The sequence below is a fragment of the Dromaius novaehollandiae genome, chromosome 33, assembly GCF_036370855.1.
Source record: "Dromaius novaehollandiae isolate bDroNov1 chromosome 33, bDroNov1.hap1, whole genome shotgun sequence".
Taxonomy (NCBI): domain Eukaryota; kingdom Metazoa; phylum Chordata; class Aves; order Casuariiformes; family Dromaiidae; genus Dromaius; species Dromaius novaehollandiae.
Genome location: NC_088127.1, coordinates 1,595,371 through 1,618,487, shown reverse-complemented (window position 1 = coordinate 1,618,487; position 23,117 = coordinate 1,595,371). Strand labels below are relative to the sequence as shown.

Below are 23,117 nucleotides of genomic sequence, written 5' to 3'. Positions count from 1 at the left end.
TAAGCGCTGAGATCTTGAATGTTTTCAAGATCCACAGCCTAAATGCTGGACCAACACACACATCAAAACCCAAGCAGATGGCACAAGGAGAGGTGAACTTCTTGAGTTCACGTGGAGCTTATACTCCCTTCATGGTACTGGCAGCCTCAGTTACAGAACACACCTGTGATAAACATTTGTTGTTTCGTGACATTGCGAGAAAGCTGATATATTGTACAATGAGCCAAAGAGCAGTGTGTGCTGTATCTTAGTGCTGGGGGAAGCTTGTCTGGGGCCCTCTCCCTGTGCAAGAACCGCCTTAACTCGCTGCCTCAGATGAGATCCATGACGGCATGAACCTGGAGCTCTACTATCAGTAGCTGCGGCTGCAGCACCGTCCCCCATCCCTTCCTGTCCCGTCTCACGTAGCTGATGCCTTCCCTCTTGTGTGGCTGCAGGGCCGGGGGCCCCAGCCATGCCAGCACCCCTGGATTTGCGCATGGAGGCAATAAACATGCTGCAGCCTCTTGGGGTGCTTTCACTAGTTTGTAATAAACGTGTCCCTCGACTCCTGGCGTGCTGTGGCTCGAGGGGCCGGTGGGGACTGTGAGCGGTTCCCGGGGCCGATGTCGCCCCGGGGGGGGGGCGGGGGTGAGGCGGGGATGGGGGAGGATGAGGATGAGGATGAGGGCGGACGGGTGCTTTCTGGGCTCTTTTGTGCGTCGGCGGCCGCCGTCCGGCCTCCGGTCATGTGCCCCGCGATCGCTTCTGGGATCAATGCAGCCTCCCGCCCGTAGCCAATCAGTGCCGGAATGGCGCGTGCTTCCGCCAATAGCGCCAAGAGCTCGGGCACGAAGGCGGGACGTGGCCTCCCCATGGGCCAATGGGAGCGGAGCGGGGGCGGGGAAGCCCCGCCCCCCGCTCCAATGGGGGCTGGGCCGGGAGAGGTCGGTGCAGGAGGTGCAGCTGCCGCGGCCGAGGGAAGATGGCGGAGGAGGAGAAGCTGCCTGCGGGCTGGGAGAAGCGCATGAGCCGCAGCTCCGGTACGGGCGGCGGCGGTGCTGAGCCCACGCGGGGCGGGGGGGATCTCGGTGGTGGTGAGGAGCGGGGCCTGGCCGGGGGGAGCCCTTGGGCGCGATGAGGGCCAGGCCGGGGGGTGTGATGGGGCCAGGCCGGGGACGGCGTTGGATTTCGGGAGGCTTTTGGGGGTATTGAGGGCCTGGCCGGGGGGTGTGGTGGGGTTTGGCTGGGGGGGACGTTGGGTTTTGGGGGGCTTTTGGGGATATTGAGGGCCTGGCTGGGGTGTGTAAGGGGGCTGGGGGGGGTTGGATTTTGAGAGGGTTTTTGGGGTATTCAGGGCCTACGTTGGGGGGGGGTGTTGGATTTTGGGGACGTTAAGGGCCTGGTCCAGCCTTTGTGTCTGGGGTGGGGTTGATGGACAGGGTGTTCTGAGGCAGGTGGTGTGAGCTGGGCTTTAGAGTGCATCTTGGGGGGGTTCTTGCGGTGCTGAAGTTCAGGCTTTTGGGGTGGGCCTGAGGGGTGCCAGACTCTGGGGCTGCTTTGGATGAGGGGGAGAGTTTCGGCTTGGGGGGGGAGGAAGCTCCTGTGCCTGGTGGGGTATTGGTCTGCAAAGGGGGACGGAGTGTGATTTCTGGGTACTGGGTTGGGGGGGGCTCTGCTGTCCCTGCACCCCTGGGGGAGAGGGTGGTGCTCGTGGCTGCTCTGTGCCTGTGTAGTGAGCGGGGAGGCCTGGGGATGGGGGAACTGAGCCTAGAGAGACCCTTGTCCAAGAGACCCCGTCAGAGCATGGTGGGATCTTGGCTTTGGTGTGGCTGCTGTGACTCTGTAGCTTGGGAAGGGAGGGCCTTGGTCAGGATGGTATTTTAGCAGGGTTTTGTCCTTTCTAGCCGGGGCTTCCCGTGTTATGGGACTTAATGGTTTGAAAACAGTTTCTAGGATGTTGTGTTCTCATGCTTCAATGTGGAGGGATGAGTTCAGGGAGACAAAGTGTGGAGAGGGAAGAGGTGTGTGTGTGAACCCATCTTTGCTAAAACTACCATGGTTGAAGTCTCCTGGAGACAGGGAGCCTTGTGGTCGTGTGGAGTTGTCAGGTCTGGGTTGTTAGTGGTCTCCTGGATGGGGAAACACGAATGATTGTAGGGCACTGGTTGGGACTGCAATGAGGGTGTTGGGCCCTTTGTCATTACAATGTAACTTCTTGCTGCATAATAAGTTGCCTGCTGCTGTTGCGTTCCCCCTACCTTGATTTACTGGCAGAATGGGCTTTTTTCATGAGTCTAGTGTGGCTCTGGTTTCAGTGGAATCCTTTGAGATAAATGATGCAATAGTAGAAGTCAGAAATCATCTTGATTGATGTTGTGAGTTAATGCAGATAAATGAACATGTAAGCTCTGAGCCAACACTGGAAGGTCTTTGAGCAGGTGGTACGTCCCTGTCACTGGATGACAGTATTGCCTGGCTTTATTTTAGTGCTGAATGTGTTATTTTCATAGATGACTTGATCAGAACTTTGCTTTCTACTAGGAGGGGGAAGGCATGAGTATTTTGTGCAGGGAGGCCCTATTTTCTGGTAGAAACAAAAAGTGATTTTGGAATCAGGCTTTTCTGTGCAGTACAAAGACATGATCTTTCCTAACAGTAACTTACTGCATTTGCTGCAGCCTATGTTAAGAGATGCACTTAACAGAGGGGCTTTCTACTGTTCCACCCTTGCAAATAGTGCTCGAGTGAAATGCACACCAGAAACCTAGCACCATTCCCCACCTCAGCAGGGGCAGGGTTCCACTGTGTCACCACACACTTCCTTAGAGGCTGTGTTGCCACCACGTGACTGGGAGCTGACTGCACTCCTTGCTTTCTTAGGAATAATCGATTCTTTACACATGTGAATGTGCAGTTTAACCCTGGCCACGATGGCAGGGTGTTATGCGGAAGTGTTCATTCCACTGACGGGATCAGTGGGTGGTTTTGACCCTGATCCATGGGAGCTTCATGACTTGCCCTGAGCGGGAAGGGCTGCTGGAGTCTGTTTGTGTGAGGAACTGTTGCTTTGACTAAACTCTTGTTTCCTGACAGAACCATTTGTGTAGGAAATGGTGTATGTAGAGCTATAAGCTATTGTTTTCTATACCATGTCTTTACTGTGCTTGCACTGATAATTTGGACGTGGCCAATCACAGTCTCACCCACTTGCAGAAATCCAGTCTTATCTGTCTGCTGGGCCTGCTAATTCTAGGGGTTTGACAGGAGCTTTTTGTAACCCTAACCCTCTCTTTCTGTCTGCAGGCCGTGTGTATTATTTCAACCACATCACAAATGCCAGCCAGTGGGAGCGCCCCAGCGGCACTGGAAAGAATGGCCAAGGGGAGCCCACCAAAGTGCGATGTTCACATCTCCTGGTGAAACACAACCAGTCCAGAAGACCCTCGTCGTGGAGGCAGGAAAAGATCACACGGACCAAAGATGAGGCACTGGAGCTTATAAATGGCAAGTAAATGCAGGAGAGAGAAAGTGATGCTATTGTAGGGGAAAAGTCATTTTAAGGCCTAGAACTGAACCTTGAGATGAATGGTTCAGTGTGTTGTGAACTCTCTAAAGCAAAGTTTTTGAGCCAAGTGGTTTGAACATGGACTTTCGTGTAGCATAGCCACTTGGAGAAACAATTTTGCTGTATGATTTGCTGGCTGTGCTTAAATGACGTAAAGACAGGTCCCACCCCATGTGCCTTCTTCCCCTTGTGTTTTTTGTAATGTTATTTCAGAGGTTTGTTTGTATTTTATTTGTAAATGTGTATTTTTATATTAAAAATAAAGTAATTATTTAAAGCTAAAACAAATGTTCTTTAAACATCTCTTTTTGTTTAATATGTCATTTGACTCTTTGCCCTAATGGCAGTTACTGTAAGTTCTGATTAACCTCTGCTTGAAATCAAGTTGCTTGTATAGACATCTTGCACAAGGCTGTACAGATGACCTGAGCTGCTCAGGCTTTTCCCCACACGTTGTGGCTCGTAATCAGGTCTGTGTGCATGCCTTCCACAATATGCATTGTGACTTCTTGCAGCATAGATTTTTTTCTTGCAACCCTGACAGTAGAATTGAACTGATGTCATGTTTCTTGAACATTGAGGTTTTGATCTTGCAGAAATAAGCTCAAAGTCCAGCTGTTACTACTGACTTCTTCCTCTTAGAATAAGGAATTCGGGGCTTGAGATCAGTTTTAAACCAGTCGCACTGATTAGTTAATGAAATCAAGACCATATCCTTTAAGGGGCATTTCTGTCCTTCCTGGCAGTGCCGTTAGCACGGCAGCTAGCCTTTGCGTCCAGGATCTGCGAGCACACGCAGATACGTACTACTGGACTGGAGCTGTTTTATTATCTCTATGGCTTCAGCCATGAAGGGGAGAGGATAGGAAGGGTGCACCTGGCAATTGCCTTGAGTCTGATGAACAATGAGCTTAAGGCCTCTCTTTTTTGAAAAAACTGGGAGGGGAAATCTCTTCAGTGAATAACTGGAAGCACTTAGGTAGTGACCAGCAGGTGGTGTGCAGGCCTTTTGGAAGGGAAGCTGAATTAATTGGTACAAATGGGCCTTTTCTCAGGGAATTGTCTCGTTTAGGTTAGGTAAGTGCAACTGGGGGCAGTAAAGCAGGAGGTGTGCATAGCGTGGAGCTCTTGTGCCAAGAGAGTTGAGAATGGCGCAAAGATAAATAGATTGAAATGTTTCAATTAAGTTGCAAATTGTCTTTGGAGAAATTCTGCAAGACTGTGTTAGAACCATCTCTTGGAGTGATGTTCATCCTCCAAGGGCCAGCACAGAACTTCCTACAGGCCAGAGCTTAAACGATGCATGAAGCTTGTCCTGGGCTCTTGAGTAACAGTGAAAAGCTGAGGAAAACGCCCAGCCACTTTCATTTGGGAGTGGAGCCCGGGTGGGTTGGAGAACTTTGCGCCCATGCTATCGGAGGAATGGCCGGCTGGAGCTGCAGTAGAGTTCCCGGTGCTAAAACGGAAATGCAATGCTGTGGGCATGCTTTAGGCAGACATTGATAAACTTGGACCTACAGAAGAGGGAATTGTTTAAATTTTGGAAGGGAAAGTTCTCTTGGGCAGACTTGCCAATGCAGAAGTGTTTCAGGAGCTTGTGACCCAGTAGGCTGTTTGCTGTTTACGAGTCCTGTAAACTGGTTATCTTTAGCAGCCTGAATAATGTTATTGGGACTAAGCAAATGTCATCTTTTTTATTTTGTTTGGGTGCTTTTCTTTATCTTAGGCACCAGAGGTCTTTGCCACCTGTAAGGCTATGGAGGGAAACATTTTAATCTGTTCTTTCTCAAATATAGGTGCAAGTTAAACATTTCTTTTCTTTAGCTCAGAAATACGAAATTTAGATTGACAGCTTCAGAGTGCTCTTGTTATCAGATAAAATTTATGTTGAGTCATTTCTCTTTGGTGTCTGAGAAGGAGAAAGCTGTTATTAGAGCTTACCTCATGTAAATGCCCTGCTTGTGTTCTGGATAAAGGCCATCAGGGATTTATTCTTTTGCCACTTTCATTACCATTGCTTTTTTTGGTCTTCCTGAGAATGAAATACTATTTACCCACGCGCCCCCCCCCCCCCCCCCAAAAAAAAAAAAAAACTTTCTGTGAACATCCCCACTTGTCCTCGATAAACACTATTCCTGGGAAGGTCATAGGGAACACTAACTTATGAGTAATTATTTTGTGGTGGCTCTCTTGCCACTGATGCTGCTGATTTGGGATTATTTCTTGAAAATTAAAAGGTTTTTTTGTTTTAAATAGCTAGAGTTTATTGCATGGATGCACAGCTTAGCTCCACTACCATTTTTGACAGCCAGGCATCACTGAACTTCTCTGAACAGACGTACTGTACCTGATGAATGTAACTGTAGCGTAGAATTGTCTAAGTAGATCTCTGGGGGGGAATCTGTTTGACAGCCGTAGTACATGCATTTTCATGTTTCATTTAGAGATCAGTTGTGTTTGCATTACTTCCTTCAGAATCAAACTCTGGTGTTCATTCTTAGATTTTTTGTTTTTTTTAATTGTGTAAAGCATTACATTTGTTTAGGGAGTTCTTAGTTATGTTTCCGCAGGAGGGAGGGCTATCCTAAAGATGAACACTTCAGTAAATTTTGGTTAATTATTAATATTTGGCTAGTTGTAGATATTCCATTTGATGGCTTTTCTCCAATAATAAGGGAGGAGATTCAAGACAGCTGGAGGGGTGTGTTGCCCATGGATAATTTTTAATTTACTAAGAAAATTGCAGTGGAGGATTAGAAGTAGGTTAGTGCTCGCTTTGTGTTACAGCACGATTTGGGTGACCTGGCTTGCTGTGTGCTGTTCTCATAGGTGATGACATTGTAGGGAGGGCAGGACTAGAAAGAAATTCCTGATCTGAGTCTAACCCCGGCTATTAAAGGTAGTGATACCTCATAATCCCTTTTGTGAGAGTGATTGATCTCCATCTGAAAGGAGGTTTTGTTTCTCCTCGCTGTCTGCTGCAAAGGCTGTTCCAGAACATCTCTGGTCTGATGTGTAGAAACCCAGTTTCCAGCTAAATGCTGCTCGTGGCTAGTTTCTATATGTTGTTTGTGCATTAGTGGTGTTTAATTTAAGTGACTTTTCTTTCTGGTGTTGACCTCCCAGTGGATTTATAGAGTCCTGCTCCTTCCCAGCCTTTTTCATTGATTAAACCAACCAGGCTTTTAGTTTCTGGTAATGTAGGTCATCTGTTCCGCTGCTTCTACTCTTAGCCCTTCTTTGCGCTTACTTCAGTTTCTATTAATCTTTCTCGAGCATTGGTTTTTCGTGGCGTACGGTGTTCCAGATTAGCTCTTGGCAGTGCCTTATACCGTGGCATTTACAGTTACTCTTCTCTCTACTGAAAGTAGTGTGACTTCGCAGTGCTGTGCTTTTCACTTGAAAAGTCTGTTTTGTAGCTATTTCTAATTCCACGCTGGTGTCCTTCACCTTCCGATTGAGCTCTCGGCATATAGAAGAAATTCTCGTTGGTTTTGTAAATGCATGTAAGTGACTTCGCTTGACGTCGTTTAACTCTTTTTCTTCAGTTCTTGTTCATCTAGTTCAGGTTTGCTATTCTGATCCTCCCTTCTGCTGACAGTGCTTCCAAGCCTTCCAGCCTCTTGTTTGCACATTTCATTAGTATACGCCAGTTTCCTGCTGCAGAGTCATCTCATCAAAGACTAAGATTCATCTCAAAGTTTCTCTTCCCTGATATTCCCCATTTTAGCACAACCCACTGCCATTTTTCAGCTTACTATTTTTGTATTAATCTCCCGTTATTCAATTTCACTTATGTCTGGAGACTTTTACAGGCAGTTTATTAAAATCTAGACAGTATCTGCACTGAATAATTTGTTCTAAATAGTTGAGATCATGGGGGGGAAAAAGCTTATTAATCCCACTTCACAGAGCCAAAGTTCAGACACTCAGAGCAAATGTCTTGTTCTCGAGTAGGTGACTTGAAACAATTATCTCGGTCCTAGGTTTTACTCGTATAAGCATTCGTCTAGCTGACAAGCAGATTGTGCTCTCAGGCTGGTCACTGTCATACAACTAGAAAGTTTTAATAACCGAATTCTGTTTCAGTGTGTTGTTGTTTGGTTCACTTAGCAAGCAAAGGGAAACCTTTTTTACCGCTAGGAAGCTGTTGATGTGACTAGCGCAGGCAATCTAGGACGTAAAGGTAAACAGTTAGATCCTTAATTTGGACGCTTTGTTACTTTAACGTCAGTGTGCATCTTCAAGCTGTAATTCCTGATGCTTCTGGATGTGATGTGTATCAATGTACTTGCTAGGGGCTGGCGGCTATGTGTAGTTAGATATGCACTTACTGTGATGCAAATATGTATTTTAGGATAAACTCTGTTTTGCCAGCAAATAGACTGTTTATGCTCAAGCAGCTTAGTTTAATCGGATGAACAGTATCTGTTCCCGTTCTAAAACGTGCCTATGTGAACGCTGTGAACAGTCTTCTACCCAGATACACAATTTTTTTCCAGATCAGTGCAAGATAAGTAGCTGTTTTCTTAAGTTTTATAGAACTTCAGAATTTTATGTAGTCTTCTGACTTTCTCCACCTGTACACAATAAGCAGAAGGTAGAATAAGTGTATAATCTCACTTATGCAACAATATTGCTGATGGTGTTTTCTGTTAAAGCAGGTTAAGTACTTCAGGGGTTAAGATAACTTTCTATGGCTTCAGAGTTATATTCAGAACTCCTTTTTAGAAAAGCAATTCTAGAACCAGACGTAATGTCCTATTCCCCTTCTTAATAGTCTTTTTCCTGGCCTGTTTCATACAGTAGTCCCATTCGGCTGAAAGTGCAAACCAAAGTGTCATGAACTCTGTGCTGAATTGCGAAGATCTAGGTTAGTGGCAGATGGTTTAAAAGGATACGACTGACTGGGGGAGGAAAAGTGGGCTGTAGGGTAGAAGACCAATTTGAAGACTTAAAATCACTTAGTTTTGGTCTTGCTAGAATTAAACTGCAATAAAAGTATTCATCTAAAAATTGGTAGCCTGCTTCTTCAGTTGCTTCTGCTGCTTCCTGTCTTGAAAACGTGGGTATGTGAACTACTGAGAAGCAAGCCAGGCTGTGGTTTAGTAATGCGGGAGCTCCATTCGACCCCTTTCAGGCAGAGAGAAGGTGTAGGTTGCTTGTCACCTGCCACTAAATGTGAGTGTCTACAGGCAGATTCCTCCTTCCTGTTATCCAGTGGCACCTGCTTAGTGTGTCTGTGCTCTCAGAAGGATACGATGTTCTTGCTAGTGATGAGCAAAATTGATCATAAGTATTTTTTGACATTTCAGCTTGACTGCAACTAGGAAAATTTTTCAGAAAAGTCATTGCAATTATTTGGTGGTCTTAGTGATTTGGAAAACACCGTACACTTTGTAATTATGCCATAAAGTCACAAATTTAATTTGCAGATGAACTTCACCTAAGTTCTCTCATTAAGAAGTATTTTCTCATCTCTCGGGGCTGGTAATTCCTCGGGTATGTAGCGGTACATAGCGTTAAAACTAGCTGGAAACTGCTCATTTCCTCATACTGTGCATCAGACACTGCCTCCTTCTGTTTCTGAGAGCATCCCTCGAATTTATGACATTAATTCTTTACTTACGCATGTGACACTTTCAGCTAGGGCTCTTCCCCTGCTTCTGCTTGGAGTCAACCATGCCCAGCCCAACTTGGTTTTTTTGGAGGCTTATCTAGCAAAATCCAAGCTCTCGTACATTCAGGCTACAGTGCTTAAATGGCAGCGACCTTCACTAGGAAGTTCAGTTATTGAAGCCAGGAGACTTAATAGCTTCAGTGTGAAAAACATCCCCATTCACTTGACTTCTCTGAGAATATAAAGAAAGTCAGCTGCTATTACTGTCTTGTTCAAGGGCAAGTGCCAGACTTGGACGCAAGCAGAATTTTAGCAAACGGCGCTGGTACCGGGCATGTGCGTGATCAAGCCGTCCCAGCGCTCGCCGCTTGCTGCGGCGGGGGTTCTCGCTGATGGGGTGAGGCCACTTTGCTTTGAAGCGGGAGACAGTCAGGCTTCGATCCTTTCCCAAGCTGAGAGGAGGTTTCTGGAGAGTGATTTCGCAGGTAAATGAGCAAAGCTCTGAGTTTACCTGAATTTGTTGTTGGCCTGTTAAGGGTGGTGGTCCCCAGCTCCTCAGCCACGGAGAGCTGCTTTGGTGGCGGAAGTGGCCATGCGTTTGAGGCTGTTCCTCGGGTCTGGGCAGAGCCTGGGTGCGTTCCCCTCGGAGACGCTCCCTCGCTTAAAATGGGTGGGTGAAAGTGGTTCTCTCCATGTAACTTAACTTGTCTGCTGTGGCCCAAGGGTTAGGCTGGGGGTGTCTCCAGTGCACCGCGGTGAGCGCAGGCGGACTTTCCCCGCCGAGCCAGCTGCCTGGGGTTGGTGCTCCTGCAGGGAACACGCTGCTCCTCGCCCCAGGACGAGGGCAGAGGCGGCCCTGCCACGCTGCAGAAAGCCTCACCCTCTGCTGCTCCGAGGTGGCTTCTCGGCTCCGTTGCGCTCTTCTGTGGCGGGGAGCAAACTCCCTCTGGCAGGACTGGGCCACTTTCTGGGCGTTGGGGCATGTGGTGGCTTTGCTGGCAGCCCAACTGGCAGCAGGAGTGTCGCGGCGTCTGGAGGTGCCCTGTTGTTGTTTGCAGGCTTTGAGTTGAGCTTTTACAGCCCTTCGTCCGCAGAAGCGTTTCCTGCTGCTGGCATTAAGTTACGGTTTGGTGGGATGTGGCTGCTGGTTGAGGGGAGCTGGTGGCTGCTGGGGAATTTTGATCAGTGGTCACACTTCTTTTAGTGAATGAGCTAAAGAAAACCAGGATAAGATACTTGCATTAAACTGTCCGCGTGGAATTTCCTGGTTGTCTTGGGGATCTGTGCAAAGCCGCCTCATGGTCTCGAGATGCATTGGCAATGCTTGCGATTTTGCTTGTCTCTAAGAGCTGTCGCTAGCCATCATTAGTGGCTTCCCTTTTCTCCCATCCCCAATCATAGTATCAAGTTGTTGACTGGAAAACATGATCTAAAAGGTGAGCTATCTTCCAGGTTTTCTTGTTACGTGGCTTCAGGAGTTAGCTGGAGCTGCTCTGCTGGTGCAGAAGAAGGTCCAGAACAGCGAGGCAGAACTCTCGGTTAAGACTGTGACTATTTCTTTACTGACCTTTTAAGAAGCTGTGTTTATAAATAATTCACTTGTCTGGGATTCTTCATGCTTGGTCATTTATCATAGTGAACACTTCTCCAGTCAAAAACTCCTACATTTTGAAGCCCAACAGTAAATTTCCATACTTTAGGGGTACTAATAGGTGAAATCAGCCTTTTTATTTTTTATTTTTATTTTTTAGAAGCTTAAATAGAAATGGCCTAGGGCACAAAGATTGGAATTACATGATGCGCTGCGTGGTGAGGCTGGTGCGCCGTGGGGCAGTCGGCCCCGTGTGAGCTGTTGGTGGGTTCGGGGTGGAGCTGGGCCCTGGCTTTGGTGGGAGAGCTGGTAAAGAGTAAAATCTTGCTCTGCTGTGCTGATGTTCCAGATCCATGCGATGGTGTTTGTGCCCTTTTTGTCGTGGGATGCAATGCTTAAGGCATCTCTTGAAACGTGATGACCTGCTCCTCTTTATTCATCTTCCTCTTTTGCTGGGAATGTTCCCCTTGCTAGGCACTGTGCTTCATCTGTGAGCTTCTTTTTTCTCCTCTCCTGACTCTGAATTATTCCATGTACCTACAGGCTACATCCAGAAGATAAAATCGGGAGAAGAGGATTTTGAATCTCTTGCTTCCCAGTTTAGTGACTGCAGCTCAGCAAAAGCGGGAGGTGATCTGGGTGCATTTGGAAGAGGTAAGTCAAGCTCAGCATGGCAACGTGAACACGAGATCAAGATTACAGAGCTGGTGCTGATATTCTTGGCAGGAGGTGGGGTTTAATAATGCACCCTGCTTTTGGGGGAATGAATATGAAAATGGGTTTGTGTGCTGGGCAGCCTGCTGTGCAGGAAATGTCGTTTGCTGCCTAGAAGTTAAACCAATTAAGAATGCAACCATAATATTATTCGAGGCAGAGAGGATGTTGTGCAAGTGCCCTTCATGAAATTGGCTTTTCCCTCTGGAAAAGGATTTTCCAGCTACGCTGAATGGAAATCCAGTCGCACAGTGTAATGGCCCGTGAATAAGGAAGAAGTGGATAAGTCTTGCTAATGGCTCACCAGATAAATGATTTGGCATTCTGATCTTAAATCAGAAAGCTATTAACAAGCTGTAGAAATAGGAACAATTTACAGTCCACCAAAATAATGTTGCTGGTGAGAGAGTTTGTTACAGAATTATTGATCAGTGCAGTGAGGGGTTGATAACAAAAAGCTCTTGGATGCTTCCTCATTAATGAGATTTGCTAGTATAGAAGGAAGAACCTTTGAGGTGGGAAAGAGAGAGAGAAACCCTGGTTTACATTGTCTCACAAATGCTTTTTGGAATAGCTTAATTTCCAACTAGGAACAAAATATAAAGCAATGATGTCATGTGAGTGTGGCTACAGTATTTAAAGAACAAACCAAAATCCTAATAGCAGGGGTGCACATGCATATTTTATTTGAAGAGGGTCAAGAAAGGTTCCTGTCAGAGAGAAAATGCTGTGTTTATAGTCTCTGCCTCGAAGTCAAAGGAGCGTGCAGCAAACTCAAAGGAAAAGATCTGTAGTGAGAGCTGCCTGCATCTGAAACAGTGAAAAGCGGTCTGGCTTGTTTAAGGCTGTCAGTTTTGGTGGAAATGTTTTTCCTAAACTCATGCTTGGGGTTGGTAGGAAGCAGACTGAGGTGTTCAGGAGTTCGTCCTGGGATGCAGACATTCACCCTGCAGCAAATACACAAACCTTGCTGTAGAAATCTGTGCAGCTGCCTAAGCATACAAGGATGTTAGACCAAGCAGCCTGTAGGGCCATCTGCACAGCTGTGAACTGTGGTGCTGCTTCTGACTGATTTTGGTAGGATGTTTCTGGAATAAATAAAACAATAGTTGGCTTGATGCTACAGGCGTAACTGTGGAAGGGGTCACTGGGTCACTGCTTTTGCCCCTGCTATCTGGAGACCACCAGGCTTTGGCTGCTAAAACTGCCTTCAGCAATGCAGATTGTGATCTTTCACCAAGATACTGTTTTTAATTACTCTTCCTTTCTAGGGTCTAATTTTGCTATGGTTAAAGCAGCAGTTGCTTCCTCAGGTATCTCCTTTCAGATAGTGCTGAACAATAATATTTTATGTATTCCTGTATAATGAAACATTAATCTTAGGATGCTGCAGCTGCTATTTTGGGTTCATTAGAAACTGAGTTTACTGTGGTCTTTGGAGACATGTGGAAAGAGATTTCTCCTGGCTATAGCAAAAAGTAAGGAAATGTTGCAAGAACCGGTCTCCACTAGATGACAGTAGAGCTATGAGTGGCGGCCCTGCTCCTGAGATGTCACTCTCCATCTCCATCTCTGCCTCTTTTCTTATTGGGCTGAAAATGTAATTTATTAGAACTTGGAGCACTGGATACTTCAGAGGTGAAGTTGTTAAAACATTTCGATTTATCTTCATGAAAAACTTCAAATAAGCCATGTCTTTGAGGAAGACCACTGTGGTGTAGCAGAGAGACTATTCCTCATCTGAAATAAAGAATTTGGGTCCTAGCAGAAAAAATAACTGAAAACCTAAGGTGAAAGGTTTCCACGACGCGGTTCTGTCTGACAGTGAATGACACTGGCTATGTAACCGGAACTTGTGAGACAGGCAGGCAGTCTGCATCTCCTAGCAATTAATCTAAATGCTAAGGTGAGAGAAATGAAACTCTGGAAAGTCCTATGTATCAGGTCACTTCAGTAATAAAACACTATTTTTTTTTTTGGTAAGGGGAAAATATCAGGCTGAAGCTATTATGACTAATCCTGAAAGAGAGGAATTGAGCTTTTGTGACATCTAACTGCCTTGCTAGAGAAATGGGTACGGATGGATTTAGATCCTAGAGTAAAATATAAATTCCGGAGATGCTGCTTAGCTACATGTGATGCATCCAGGATGTACGGTCTTTGAAGGGGCTGGGAAGCTGAGGTCCCGAAGAGATTAGTATATCACTGCGATGTCTGCTGCTGATCCATCTGTCACACTGCCTATAAGCTTTCTGTAGCTGTCTCCTAACGTGCTGTGGAGTCCAAAGCTACCGCATGGTCTTGAAACCTAGAGACAAGGGTTGTAACCGTACGGGAGATTTACGCGGAGTTTTTGGCAAGACGCTTATCTATACATCTCCTCCGGCATCTTGAGGCGAATGCAGTCAGTGCGGAGAGCGAAGGCTCCCTGTGCGTGCACGGCGCTGTCCCTGCTGGCCTTCCCTTGCCGGCATCTTGTCCTTTCCCTGAAGCTTTTGGTGGGAGTCCCGCAATGAGACTTTGACCTGTCAGCAATAGCAGAGCCTCAGTATTTCAGCTGGGGTTGGCAGTTTCTCTGCTCCAACTTCTGTCACAGTAAATTGGGCAAAAATACCATCCCTCTTGAACCCTCTATAGCAGGTTGGTATCTTGGCTTGAATTCTTCTGGCTGAGCACTTGTCATTGCTTATTCTTCATGGCCCACTGCAGAATTGCTTTAGTTCTGCTCATTATTCCCCATGCAGGGGACTTCCTCTTGTCACCTCTGGCTTTCCTGAGCCTTGATTACTAAACCTCCCGGAACTCGGCGATTTGGAGACCAGAGCCTTAAGAGCAGTTCTTATCTAGGTCATGACATTAGCCACGTGTGCCTTGTAAATTATTTAGTGCAGCTTGTAATGCACACCACATCCATTGCCTCTGTGTACCTTGAGGGCACATGAGACTGAAAGACTAATATCCACTTGTGCCAGTGAGTCTGCAGAGCAGATTTCCTCTGCCTTTTGAGTCCACAGTCTTTCCCTGCTGCAGCGATGTTTACAGGATCTGAACAAAATCTCTATTTCAAAAAAAGTTCATCTGCATACACGGATGTGTGAATGAGTTGTTTTGGATTGTCTTCCGAGAGTATTTGAAAACAAACACCTCCTGCAAGTTATTAATTGGTGACTTTGTTGTTTGCCTGGAAGCTGCCTTCGTTTGAGGCTTGCTTGCTCAGAAAGAGCTTCCACTCTTTGCTGGGCTTAATTGAACTTTCTCGTTGCTGCTCTCTGCAGGTCAGATGCAGAAACCTTTTGAAGATGCCTCATTTGCGCTGAGGGCTGGCGAGATGAGCGGACCAGTTTTCACAGAATCAGGGATCCACATCATCCTACGCACAGAGTGAAGTGCCTTGGTGACATGTAGAAAGGAAAGGGCGAGGGGAAGAAAGGAAAAAAAAAAAAACCTACTCCAACCCTGCACTCTCCCAAATGAACTTCATATCCAGTTAAAAAAAAAAAAAAGCTCATTTCATATCTCAATATCTTCTGTGGCGCCTGACACAATGTTTTTCACCTGCAGAGATGCATGGTTAGCCAAGGGTGAGAACGTAACCGAAATAAGACAGTAGCATCTTTCATAAGCAGAGAGAATGTTACAAACAAAATTTCTGGCATGCCACAGCTGCTTGAGTTATATTGACATGCCTCCTAAGCTGAGGAATTGTCGATGCTAAAGGTCACACTTCAGTGCTTCCCACATCCACCCTCTTAGAGATACGGAGTATTTATTGCAGTGCAGCACTGATGATGGTGAAGTTGACTTGTGAACTCTGGTGCTATGATGGAATGAACTCCCAACCCTCTGCATGTTTGTTTAAATACCATTTATTCTGGATGAAATGTATTTGGTCTGCAGCCGAGTTCATTGGTTTGTAGAGATGATTTACTAAAGCCATTCATGAATTGACCATAAGGTAACAAACAGTGAGCCATCTTGGCATGGGGCATCTGTCAGTGCCTGCCTATAGCTTCCCTTAATGCAGTTGTCTCGGTGAGGATTGCTACTCTGTCCTGTCACGCAGTGGCGCGTGGAGCGCTCTCCACCTCGACCATTGCTTGGACTCCAAAACTTGAAGATGCCTTTTGGTTCTGAGTACAAACGAGAGGTTAACGGCCAGTAGTTCCCACTGCAGGAAGGTCAGTAGCCAATTGAAGCTGTGTAGCAGTACGTAGGATGCTGTGTGTTATCCATTCCAGCGTGAGGTCACTCCATTATTTAGACATGACCGTGCCATTCGGTAGGACGGACTGTATTGTGGATTTTCAGTTTTAGCTAGAAGGCTGTTTTCTCAAGCTCCTCTCAATCCACTTGTGGTTTAAACACTGTAAATCATTGTTTTCCAATTACACTGCATTGCTTATGTTTAGTAAAATAAAATCAGAAAAATCCCAGCTTTTGTCCAATGCAAACAAGCTGTATAGTTCCAGTTCTCTTAAGCAGAAAATAAAGCCCTCTCCAATTAAACATTTCAAGAGCTCTGGTATTGATTATTTCTCCTCCTCTGACTGTAGAGGTCCTGTGGCTTCTATTAGAGCAAACACAAACCTCTGCAGTATGTGCTGAGGTGGCTATAGCTGATGTTCTTTTCATCATCAAATGGAATGTGACTTGTATTAAGAAAACTCTTTATTCTCAAAATTTTTCTGTCTTAAGCTGTAACCTGATATCCTTAATTCTCTTTCATGGTTGGGTTTTCCTGCTTTGCATTGAGTTGGTGCCTCATTCCATAAGTACTATTTAAATTCTGGTATAAGGTGTTACTTCAGGTAAGGTAAAAACGGTACTTCTGGCTATCTAGTGCAATTCAGTAACTATTTCTTCCCTCTTTTCAGTTCTGCAAATTTGGATGTTCCATTTATTGTATGAAACCAGCCATTACTGAGAGTGACTCTGCAGCATGTGTTTTTTCTTAAAAACTCCCATCTTTCTTAGAACTGGGGAAAAGCAACATCTCTTAAATACTCCCTACAATTAAGGTGATAGCCGAAAAAACCCAAACATCTCAATGCAGCTTGTGTTTCTGCTTCTGCTTTCACCCTTGCTAGTTATGCTGGGGAAGTGGAAGGCTCTCGTGCATCAGATAAAAGTTGGTTTCCATAGCAATGCATTGATTAAAAAAAAAAAAAAAAAAAGGCAGCTCTGGGGTGACAAGCAGGTGAGAACTTAGAAAAGGCAAATTACCTCAAATAACTGTGTAGCATCATGAAAGCGGGATCAAAGGTAAATAAAGGAAAGCAGAGATGTCATCTCTGTCTTGAAATGTGGCAACACAGCAGAAGCAGTGGCAGCCGAGGATCTTCCTGCCTGCACAGCCTGTTTGCATCCCGGCTGTTTGTGCTGCAGTGGTGTGGGCCCGGCACCAGATTCCCATCTGTATCTTCATCAGAAGGCCGAAAGCACCAGGGAAGCAGGGTGGGGAGAGCCTTGGACTGCTAGAAGAAGCGTGGCAAGGCTTCCACGATAATGAGAGCGCGAGCGTGTGGGGCTGCCTGCGGTGGGAGCTGTTCTTATACTGACACAGGCGGCAGGCTGCCAGCGGTACAGCAGTCCTGGAGGACGCTGTCAGAAGATGCTGCCTTCTACAAAGTGTTTGCGGATGATTGTAGATGGCCCCTTTCTCACGTGGACAGTAGACATGATAGGTGGTACCACCGAAAGTGCCTGAAAGCATTACATTTGTGCATCTTCTCTGTGCTGTAGGCAGAGCCCCAGCTAGCCACCTAACGAAGACTGGGAGAAAATAAATGTCCTTGAGGTATCCTGTTGGTACTGCTCAAGGTGGAAACTGCGTGGTAGGCCTAATGGTTCTTGGGTCTCAGCGTCTTGGGCCGTGGTTGTGAACTGGCCGTACTCGGGCCCGTGCGGTGCTGGCAGAGAGCCGTCCTGTGCTGCTGCCTCTTGGTGGCAGCTCATCAATAGCCGCTTTGTCCAGTGATGCAGTGGGGCTCGGCCCTGCGCCGACCTGGCAGTGGGACTCTGCTAAAGCATTTAGCAGAGCAGGTGGGAGCCCTGGGAGGAGGAGGATCTCCTCCCTCCTGTGCCGGCGGGCCGCAGGCTCTATTCACAGTTTTGTTGTTGGCTGTCTTGGAGCTCGGGTTCTGCTCTCCTCAAACTGCTGTAGCAGGAAAGAACGAGGCTGGGAGCACGCTTGGTGGAAGACGTTTCCGCAGATGGAGCTGACGTGACTCAAGTCTGTGTTTATACCACCAGGAGCCGTATTATTTTCCGCTAGCGTTACCCCACCTGCGGAGATGACTCAAGGCTGAGACCCCGGAGGGTCGGACACGCCTGCTGTCGCCCATTAGCATGCGGTAGAGCTTTGAGAGAAGCGGCCCTTGGTGAAACAACCCTTGCGTTGGGGTTTCCTCCTGCAGCAGTTGGGGGTGCACCTGGCTGGGCTGGCCGCTGGTGGCCCCCCTGCCATGCTCCCACGAGCAGTGCTATGCTGTGAAGTTCTCTGCTCCGAATACATAAAGCAGCTGCTATCTCAGACTGGCAGGATTTGGGAAAGAGCTAATTGATACCTGGATCATGGACTGCCCTCTTGCACCTTCAGGTGCAGGATTGGCATTTCTGCTCTTCAGGGGTCTTATGATGAGGTTTTGTTCCACGTTTGCTCTCTTTCTGTTCGTAGTATTTCTTGCCTTTAAGAGCAGGGATTTTCAGAGCGGGAAGGCTGTGATGAGATTAGGAGGAGGGGTGTACAACTGGTGCAGATGTGCTAGCAAAGCAAGATGAGCAGGTGAACTAGGAAACTGCCTGTCTTTGCCTCTCTGCTGAAAACCCTGCTGACTGCTGCTGCGGGAATGGCTTTCGTGTTGCTGCTTCTCCTTTTCCCTTGGCTGGTCTCTCTCCCATTACAGCCTTGGTTTGGGGTCTTCCTCCCTTTGAGAGAGAGAAACCTGAGCACAGGCAAGCAGTGCAAAAGCAGTGGTATTTGCATCACTGCCTTCCCCACCGCGAGCAAGCAGGCCCCTTTCACTGCTGGGGTGTGTGTGGAGCAGGACCAGGTCCAGCCTGAAAGGTCCAGAACAGCTTTCCGGGAGGATCGGGTCCCTTTGCTCAGGCCCAAGCTGAGCTCCAGAAGAGCATAGGGATGCGCCTGGAGCGCAGGCGAGTGATGAGATGTCTCCTGAAGCTCTGTGGGTGGAGCAAGCGACTGCAGGGGAGCGTTAAAGCAGCCTGCTTCTTCTGCTGAACACGTCTGCATCCTCCGTCCTGTTCTCACTTGATCTTTTCTTTGTAGGGGTCATAAACCGAGAGCTTTGCAGGTCTCCTGCCCTTTCGCTGGGGAACATGGGCTTGTTGCTGCGCTCAGTGAGCATCTGTGGTACAGTAACCTGATGTGGCATGGCATCGTGGCCTGGATTTGGGTCCCTTCCCTTCCCTTTCCTTCCCGGTGCCGTTCCCGGGCAAGCCGTGGGTTAGCAGCACAGTTCTCTGGCTGGCCTGGTCCTGCAGGGGACTCTGGCTCTGTGTTCGAAGTGCGCGTGAGCCCTTGGCTTCAGTCTCTGAACCAGTGACACTGACAGTAACCACTTCTGACTGTAGCATGTTTGAAGCCTTCACTTCTGGAGAAGGATCATTTAAGGGATTTCTTCTGGTTTCTCTCCAGGCCTGAGGAGGAGGCTGTCACATCCCCGGAGATCAGGAGTCAGACTGGAGGCCGGTCACGGGCTGTTAGACAGCTGCTGCCCTCTTCCCGTGCACAGAGGTCCTTTCCTCCAGCGCTCTGCACCAGTGATGTTTGTGACTATTCTGTAGCAGGTTAAATGTCCCGCACTATACTAAAATACATAGCTTGATTAAAAGAAGCCCCCTTTATGGCCTCCGGGGCCATGCTGAGCCCACGAGAAAAATGAGGGTGGCTTGTGGCCCGTTCCCAGATGCTCTCCTTCCAGTGGGCCCTTCACATGGGGACAGGCAGCGGCCACCTACGCCATCTCCTCAGGGCAGGCTTTTCTGCATGCACGAAAAGCGTGATGTTCTCAGCCACCTGCCTGGCAAGCACAGCCTGGTGCACCGTGGAGCAGCGAGCGATGTCCTCGTTAGTAGATCAAAGTCCAAATGAGATTAAGTAGAATGGTGAAGTTGTGACAAGAGTCTGGTAATACTCCAGTGGAAGGAGAGAAAGCCGAAATGGCTCTCATTGGATATGTTATCAAGTGACTCAATCCCGAGACATTAATTTTTACAAAGGTTTTATAAAAATTGCATTTTCTGCAGAAAAAAAAAAGGTAGAAAAAATCCACAGTCTGTTTAATGAAGTATCTTTATATGGGTGGGGGGGGCGGACAGGATTAGCATTAAGGCAAAGAGAAGTGAATTGCTAACAGGAGCGAGCACAGGTCAGGATGTGCTGCTGGTGCCTGCACCGCTGTTTCCAGCTGTGTGGTCCAGCCTGGAAAGTGGAGGAGAAGTGCTGGTCATGTGTCTGAGGGAGTCAGGGTTCCTGGGATCTATCCTGAGACCTGGAAAGAAGGTGGGATCTCTCCACTGGGGGGGGCAAAGCAGCAGACCCCAAGTCAGGACTCCCATGTATGCCTTGTGATTTTTGTGGTGATCTCCTTCCTGCTGGTCCAAATGAGACATCGCCAGTCCCTTGTGCATTGCCAGGGCACAGATGGAGCGGGTGGGCCTGGGGCAGCAGCCTGCCCAGCCCCTCTCCCCAGTTCTTCAGCTGCGTGGGGCTGGGCAGAGCAGGGCCCACTCTGGAGCCAGCAGAGCAAGCGGCTCCTTTGAGAGCTGCTCTGCCTCGTTCCTGAGCGAGGCCCAGCACAGCAGGGTCTGCTGTCGTGTCCCCGAGCAGGGCAATGCGTTGGGGTGGACAGCTCTACTTCAACACGGTGCTGACAAGCCACAGGGGATAAAGGGAGGGAGAAAAAAGCTGTCCTTCAGGCAGTGGGAAGTGGGAATTAGAGGGGCAAATGGGCATACCAGAGTGGGTTTAACTGCTGTTCCCACCAGAAAAGCAGAGGAGGACTCAGTGGCTCCGCTGGGGAATGCAAATTTTTTTTGGCTCTAATCTCTGTTACTGAACTTCTTGATCCTTCAGACCCTTCTCTCCAGGGATGTCACAACTGCAGTGAAATCCTGTTAGAATGGTCCCATCTTTGCATCCCTTCAAGCCTGCTCTGCCGCTTTGTCATGCTGCCTGATGTCTCTCTGCATTCAATTAATGCTTATGCTAAGTTGTCTGACTAATCCTTCATGTTATGATTGCTGCTTACACTCTCCTGGCCTCGAATGCTTTTCTCTCTTACCCTGACAGAGGCAGTGGTACAGAAAGACTTCTGGAGGAGGCAAAGTTGGGCTTGGAGAGTCCAGCTGAAGTCAGAACTTGCAGCACCAGGACTCCATATACACTGAGACTGCACTGAGACATTTGCTCATTTGCCTGGTGCGATACACGTGCGCGTACGAAGGTACCTCTGTGCTTTGTGAGCCATATCTGATACAGGTGAAGGAACAGGTTGCTCAGACTGCAAATAGTGCAGGAAGGAGCAATATCCCCTGTTAGACATTTGCATGGTTTTCTGCTCTGTGGGTGCCTGGACCTCTAGGTGCAGCTGTTGTACAAAGCAGGAAGGCGACACATCTTTCCCCCTCGTTCCCTGCAGGGCCATTTTGTGAAAGCTGCCTCTCAGCGTGGCATCTGCCCAGGGACTGTCTCATGCTTCCAAAAGTTCTGCAAACATAACCTTAATTGGATCATCAACTGGATCTAATTTGCAGAGTGTGCCTCCTCTCCGTGTTTCATTATGGGTTTGGGCAGCCGAGCAGCGTGCACGCCGCTGCCAGCTGCGGGAGAGCGGCTGGCAGCTTCCAAGGATGACACTGGAGCATTTAGCTCTGCTGTAATGAACTTTCCTGATAATTATTTTTAGGCACTCCCAGCTTAAATAAGAGCCATTCTTCACTGCCAAGCGGGTGCTGCGGCCTGGCTGGAAGGGGCCGGGTTGCTGAGTCTCTGCGGTACAGCACTAGGCGTTGAGAGCTTGTCCCTGCGTGGCCAGAGAAGTTTGGGGATGGGCGCGAGGGTTTGTGCGAGGCCCTTCCAGGGGAGTGGAGGGAGCACAGGCCTCAGAACGGGGACAAATTTGCCATATTCCTCTGCGCATTTTAGTGAGGGGTCTGAAAAGGGGATTACTGAGTCTGGGAGGCCTGGAGGGTACTCATGGTTTCTGCAGGATCCTGTTCCCTGGGGGAGATTTTGCAGACTTCTGCTGGAAAGGCGGTAGCTGTGCTCACAGCGTGGAGGCCCCCATGGGAAGTCCTGGCTCACCGGGCGATGGATTTGGAGCACTTGGCAGCAGGGCTTTTGCTGGTGCTCTGGGCTTGCGAGCTGCTAGGAGGATTAAATGGTTTATCTGCATGAAGTCAAGGGAGGATGGGGCAGACTGCTGCTTCACGGCAAATCCCAGCTGATCCTGACTCTTCCAGGTCCACTGTGCTTTCCTTTCTTCTGCCATGGTGAATTATGAGAGAGTAAGTAAGTTGTAGGGGCTCCTGTGTGTGTGGAGCCCAAAGCAGGAAATAGAAATATTGGCTTCAAAACGCAGCGGAGGCAGGATTCCTTTGGGCATCTTCCATTTCTGATCTCTGCCCACGTGAGCAGCAGGAAGCCACCTGAGCAGCGAGCTTGCGGTGATCTGGGCCTCCTGGCTCCTCTATAATAGATGGGTGAGCATGCTTTATTGATGTTCACCAGCACAGACTAGTATGTAGGTCACTGTTTCCGTGAAAGGTTTCAGAGAACATTTAAATGTGACAAAGAGTCCAGGACTCGATGGCCTTTGCCTCACCTGAGCAAGGTCCCCTTGCCCCCCCCCCGTTATGGGTCTGGCCTTCCTCTGCTCGCCCTGAGGCTCACATGAGCCCAGCTCGTGGGCTGATGGTCCTCCCCTCCCTGCAGCCCCAGGCTGATGGTAAGAGGCCTTTTGTTCTTGGTGGGTGACTTGCCAACTTAGCTTTTTTTTTTTTTTTAATTTTCTTTTTTTCAAAGCAGCCCCTTTTCTGTCCCATACACATCACTGCTGCCTCCTTTTACGCAGTTCTGCTTCCAGAGGGACATGGGCAGGAGGACAGCAATGGATGAATGATCTATGGCTGCTCGTTGCCGGGATTGTCCTGCTCCAGCCTCCAGCCTCTCTCCCTGGCTGCTCCGACGTGTGAAACGCACGGGCAGGGGGCAAACAGATTCTCGGACTAACACCCTCTTCTCTTAGAAGGTGGCCCGTGTCCTCCAGGAAGGTTTGGCTTCCCCATGGCTCAGGGCACTGGGTTTTGCTGCTGGTTCGGTCTGCGGTTTGCTGGTCCAGTTCCCCGTGCCCCGTCTCTGGGGGAGCTGCTCCAGGGAGGCTGCAGTGCCCTTTCGGGAGGCAAGTCGGGCACGGCAAACGGAGCAGCAGCAGGGCAGCAGCTCTCCCCAGCGTGGGACTGGGCTTGCATGAGCCGCCTGTGCGGCCGCGGGCTTGGAAGCGTTTGGGAAGGGTGCTGCCCGCTCTTCCTCCCCTCCTCAGCAGCCAGCCAGCGGGGAACGATCCATTCCTCTTCATTACAGATAAAGAAGTCATAAAGTTTTCCAGCTTCCAGCAGATTTG

At 48.3% G+C, this 23,117-nt stretch overlaps 1 protein-coding gene across 2 annotated transcripts; it reads left to right on the top strand.

Moving 5' to 3' along the window:
* The first annotated feature begins 873 nt into the window (after positions 1-873).
* Positions 874-19,765, top strand: PIN1 (peptidylprolyl cis/trans isomerase, NIMA-interacting 1). 2 transcript variants are annotated; one of them, XM_026115008.2, is made up of 4 exons: positions 874-1,022; positions 3,286-3,486; positions 11,302-11,412; positions 19,130-19,765. In XM_026115008.2, exons 1-4 carry the CDS (start codon positions 965-967, stop codon positions 19,276-19,278), a joined length of 519 nt encoding a protein of 172 aa, XP_025970793.1. In that variant the 5' UTR covers positions 874-964; the 3' UTR covers positions 19,279-19,765. The 2 variants fall into 2 exon arrangements, with proteins under 2 accessions (XP_025970793.1, XP_025970794.1); XM_026115009.2 differs by lacking the exon at positions 19,130-19,765 and adding an exon at positions 14,748-15,986.
* Positions 19,766-23,117: the final 3,352 nt, after the last annotated feature.

Coding starts and splice junctions, on each gene's coding strand:
- PIN1 (XM_026115008.2), top strand. CDS start 965: ATGGCGGAGGAGGAGAAGCTGCCTGCGGGCTGGGAGAAGCGCATGAGC. Junction 1,023..3,285: donor GCGCATGAGCCGCAGCTCCG/GTACGGGCGGCG, acceptor TTCTGTCTGCAG/GCCGTGTGTATTATTTCAAC. Junction 3,487..11,301: donor GGCACTGGAGCTTATAAATG/GCAAGTAAATGC, acceptor ATGTACCTACAG/GCTACATCCAGAAGATAAAA.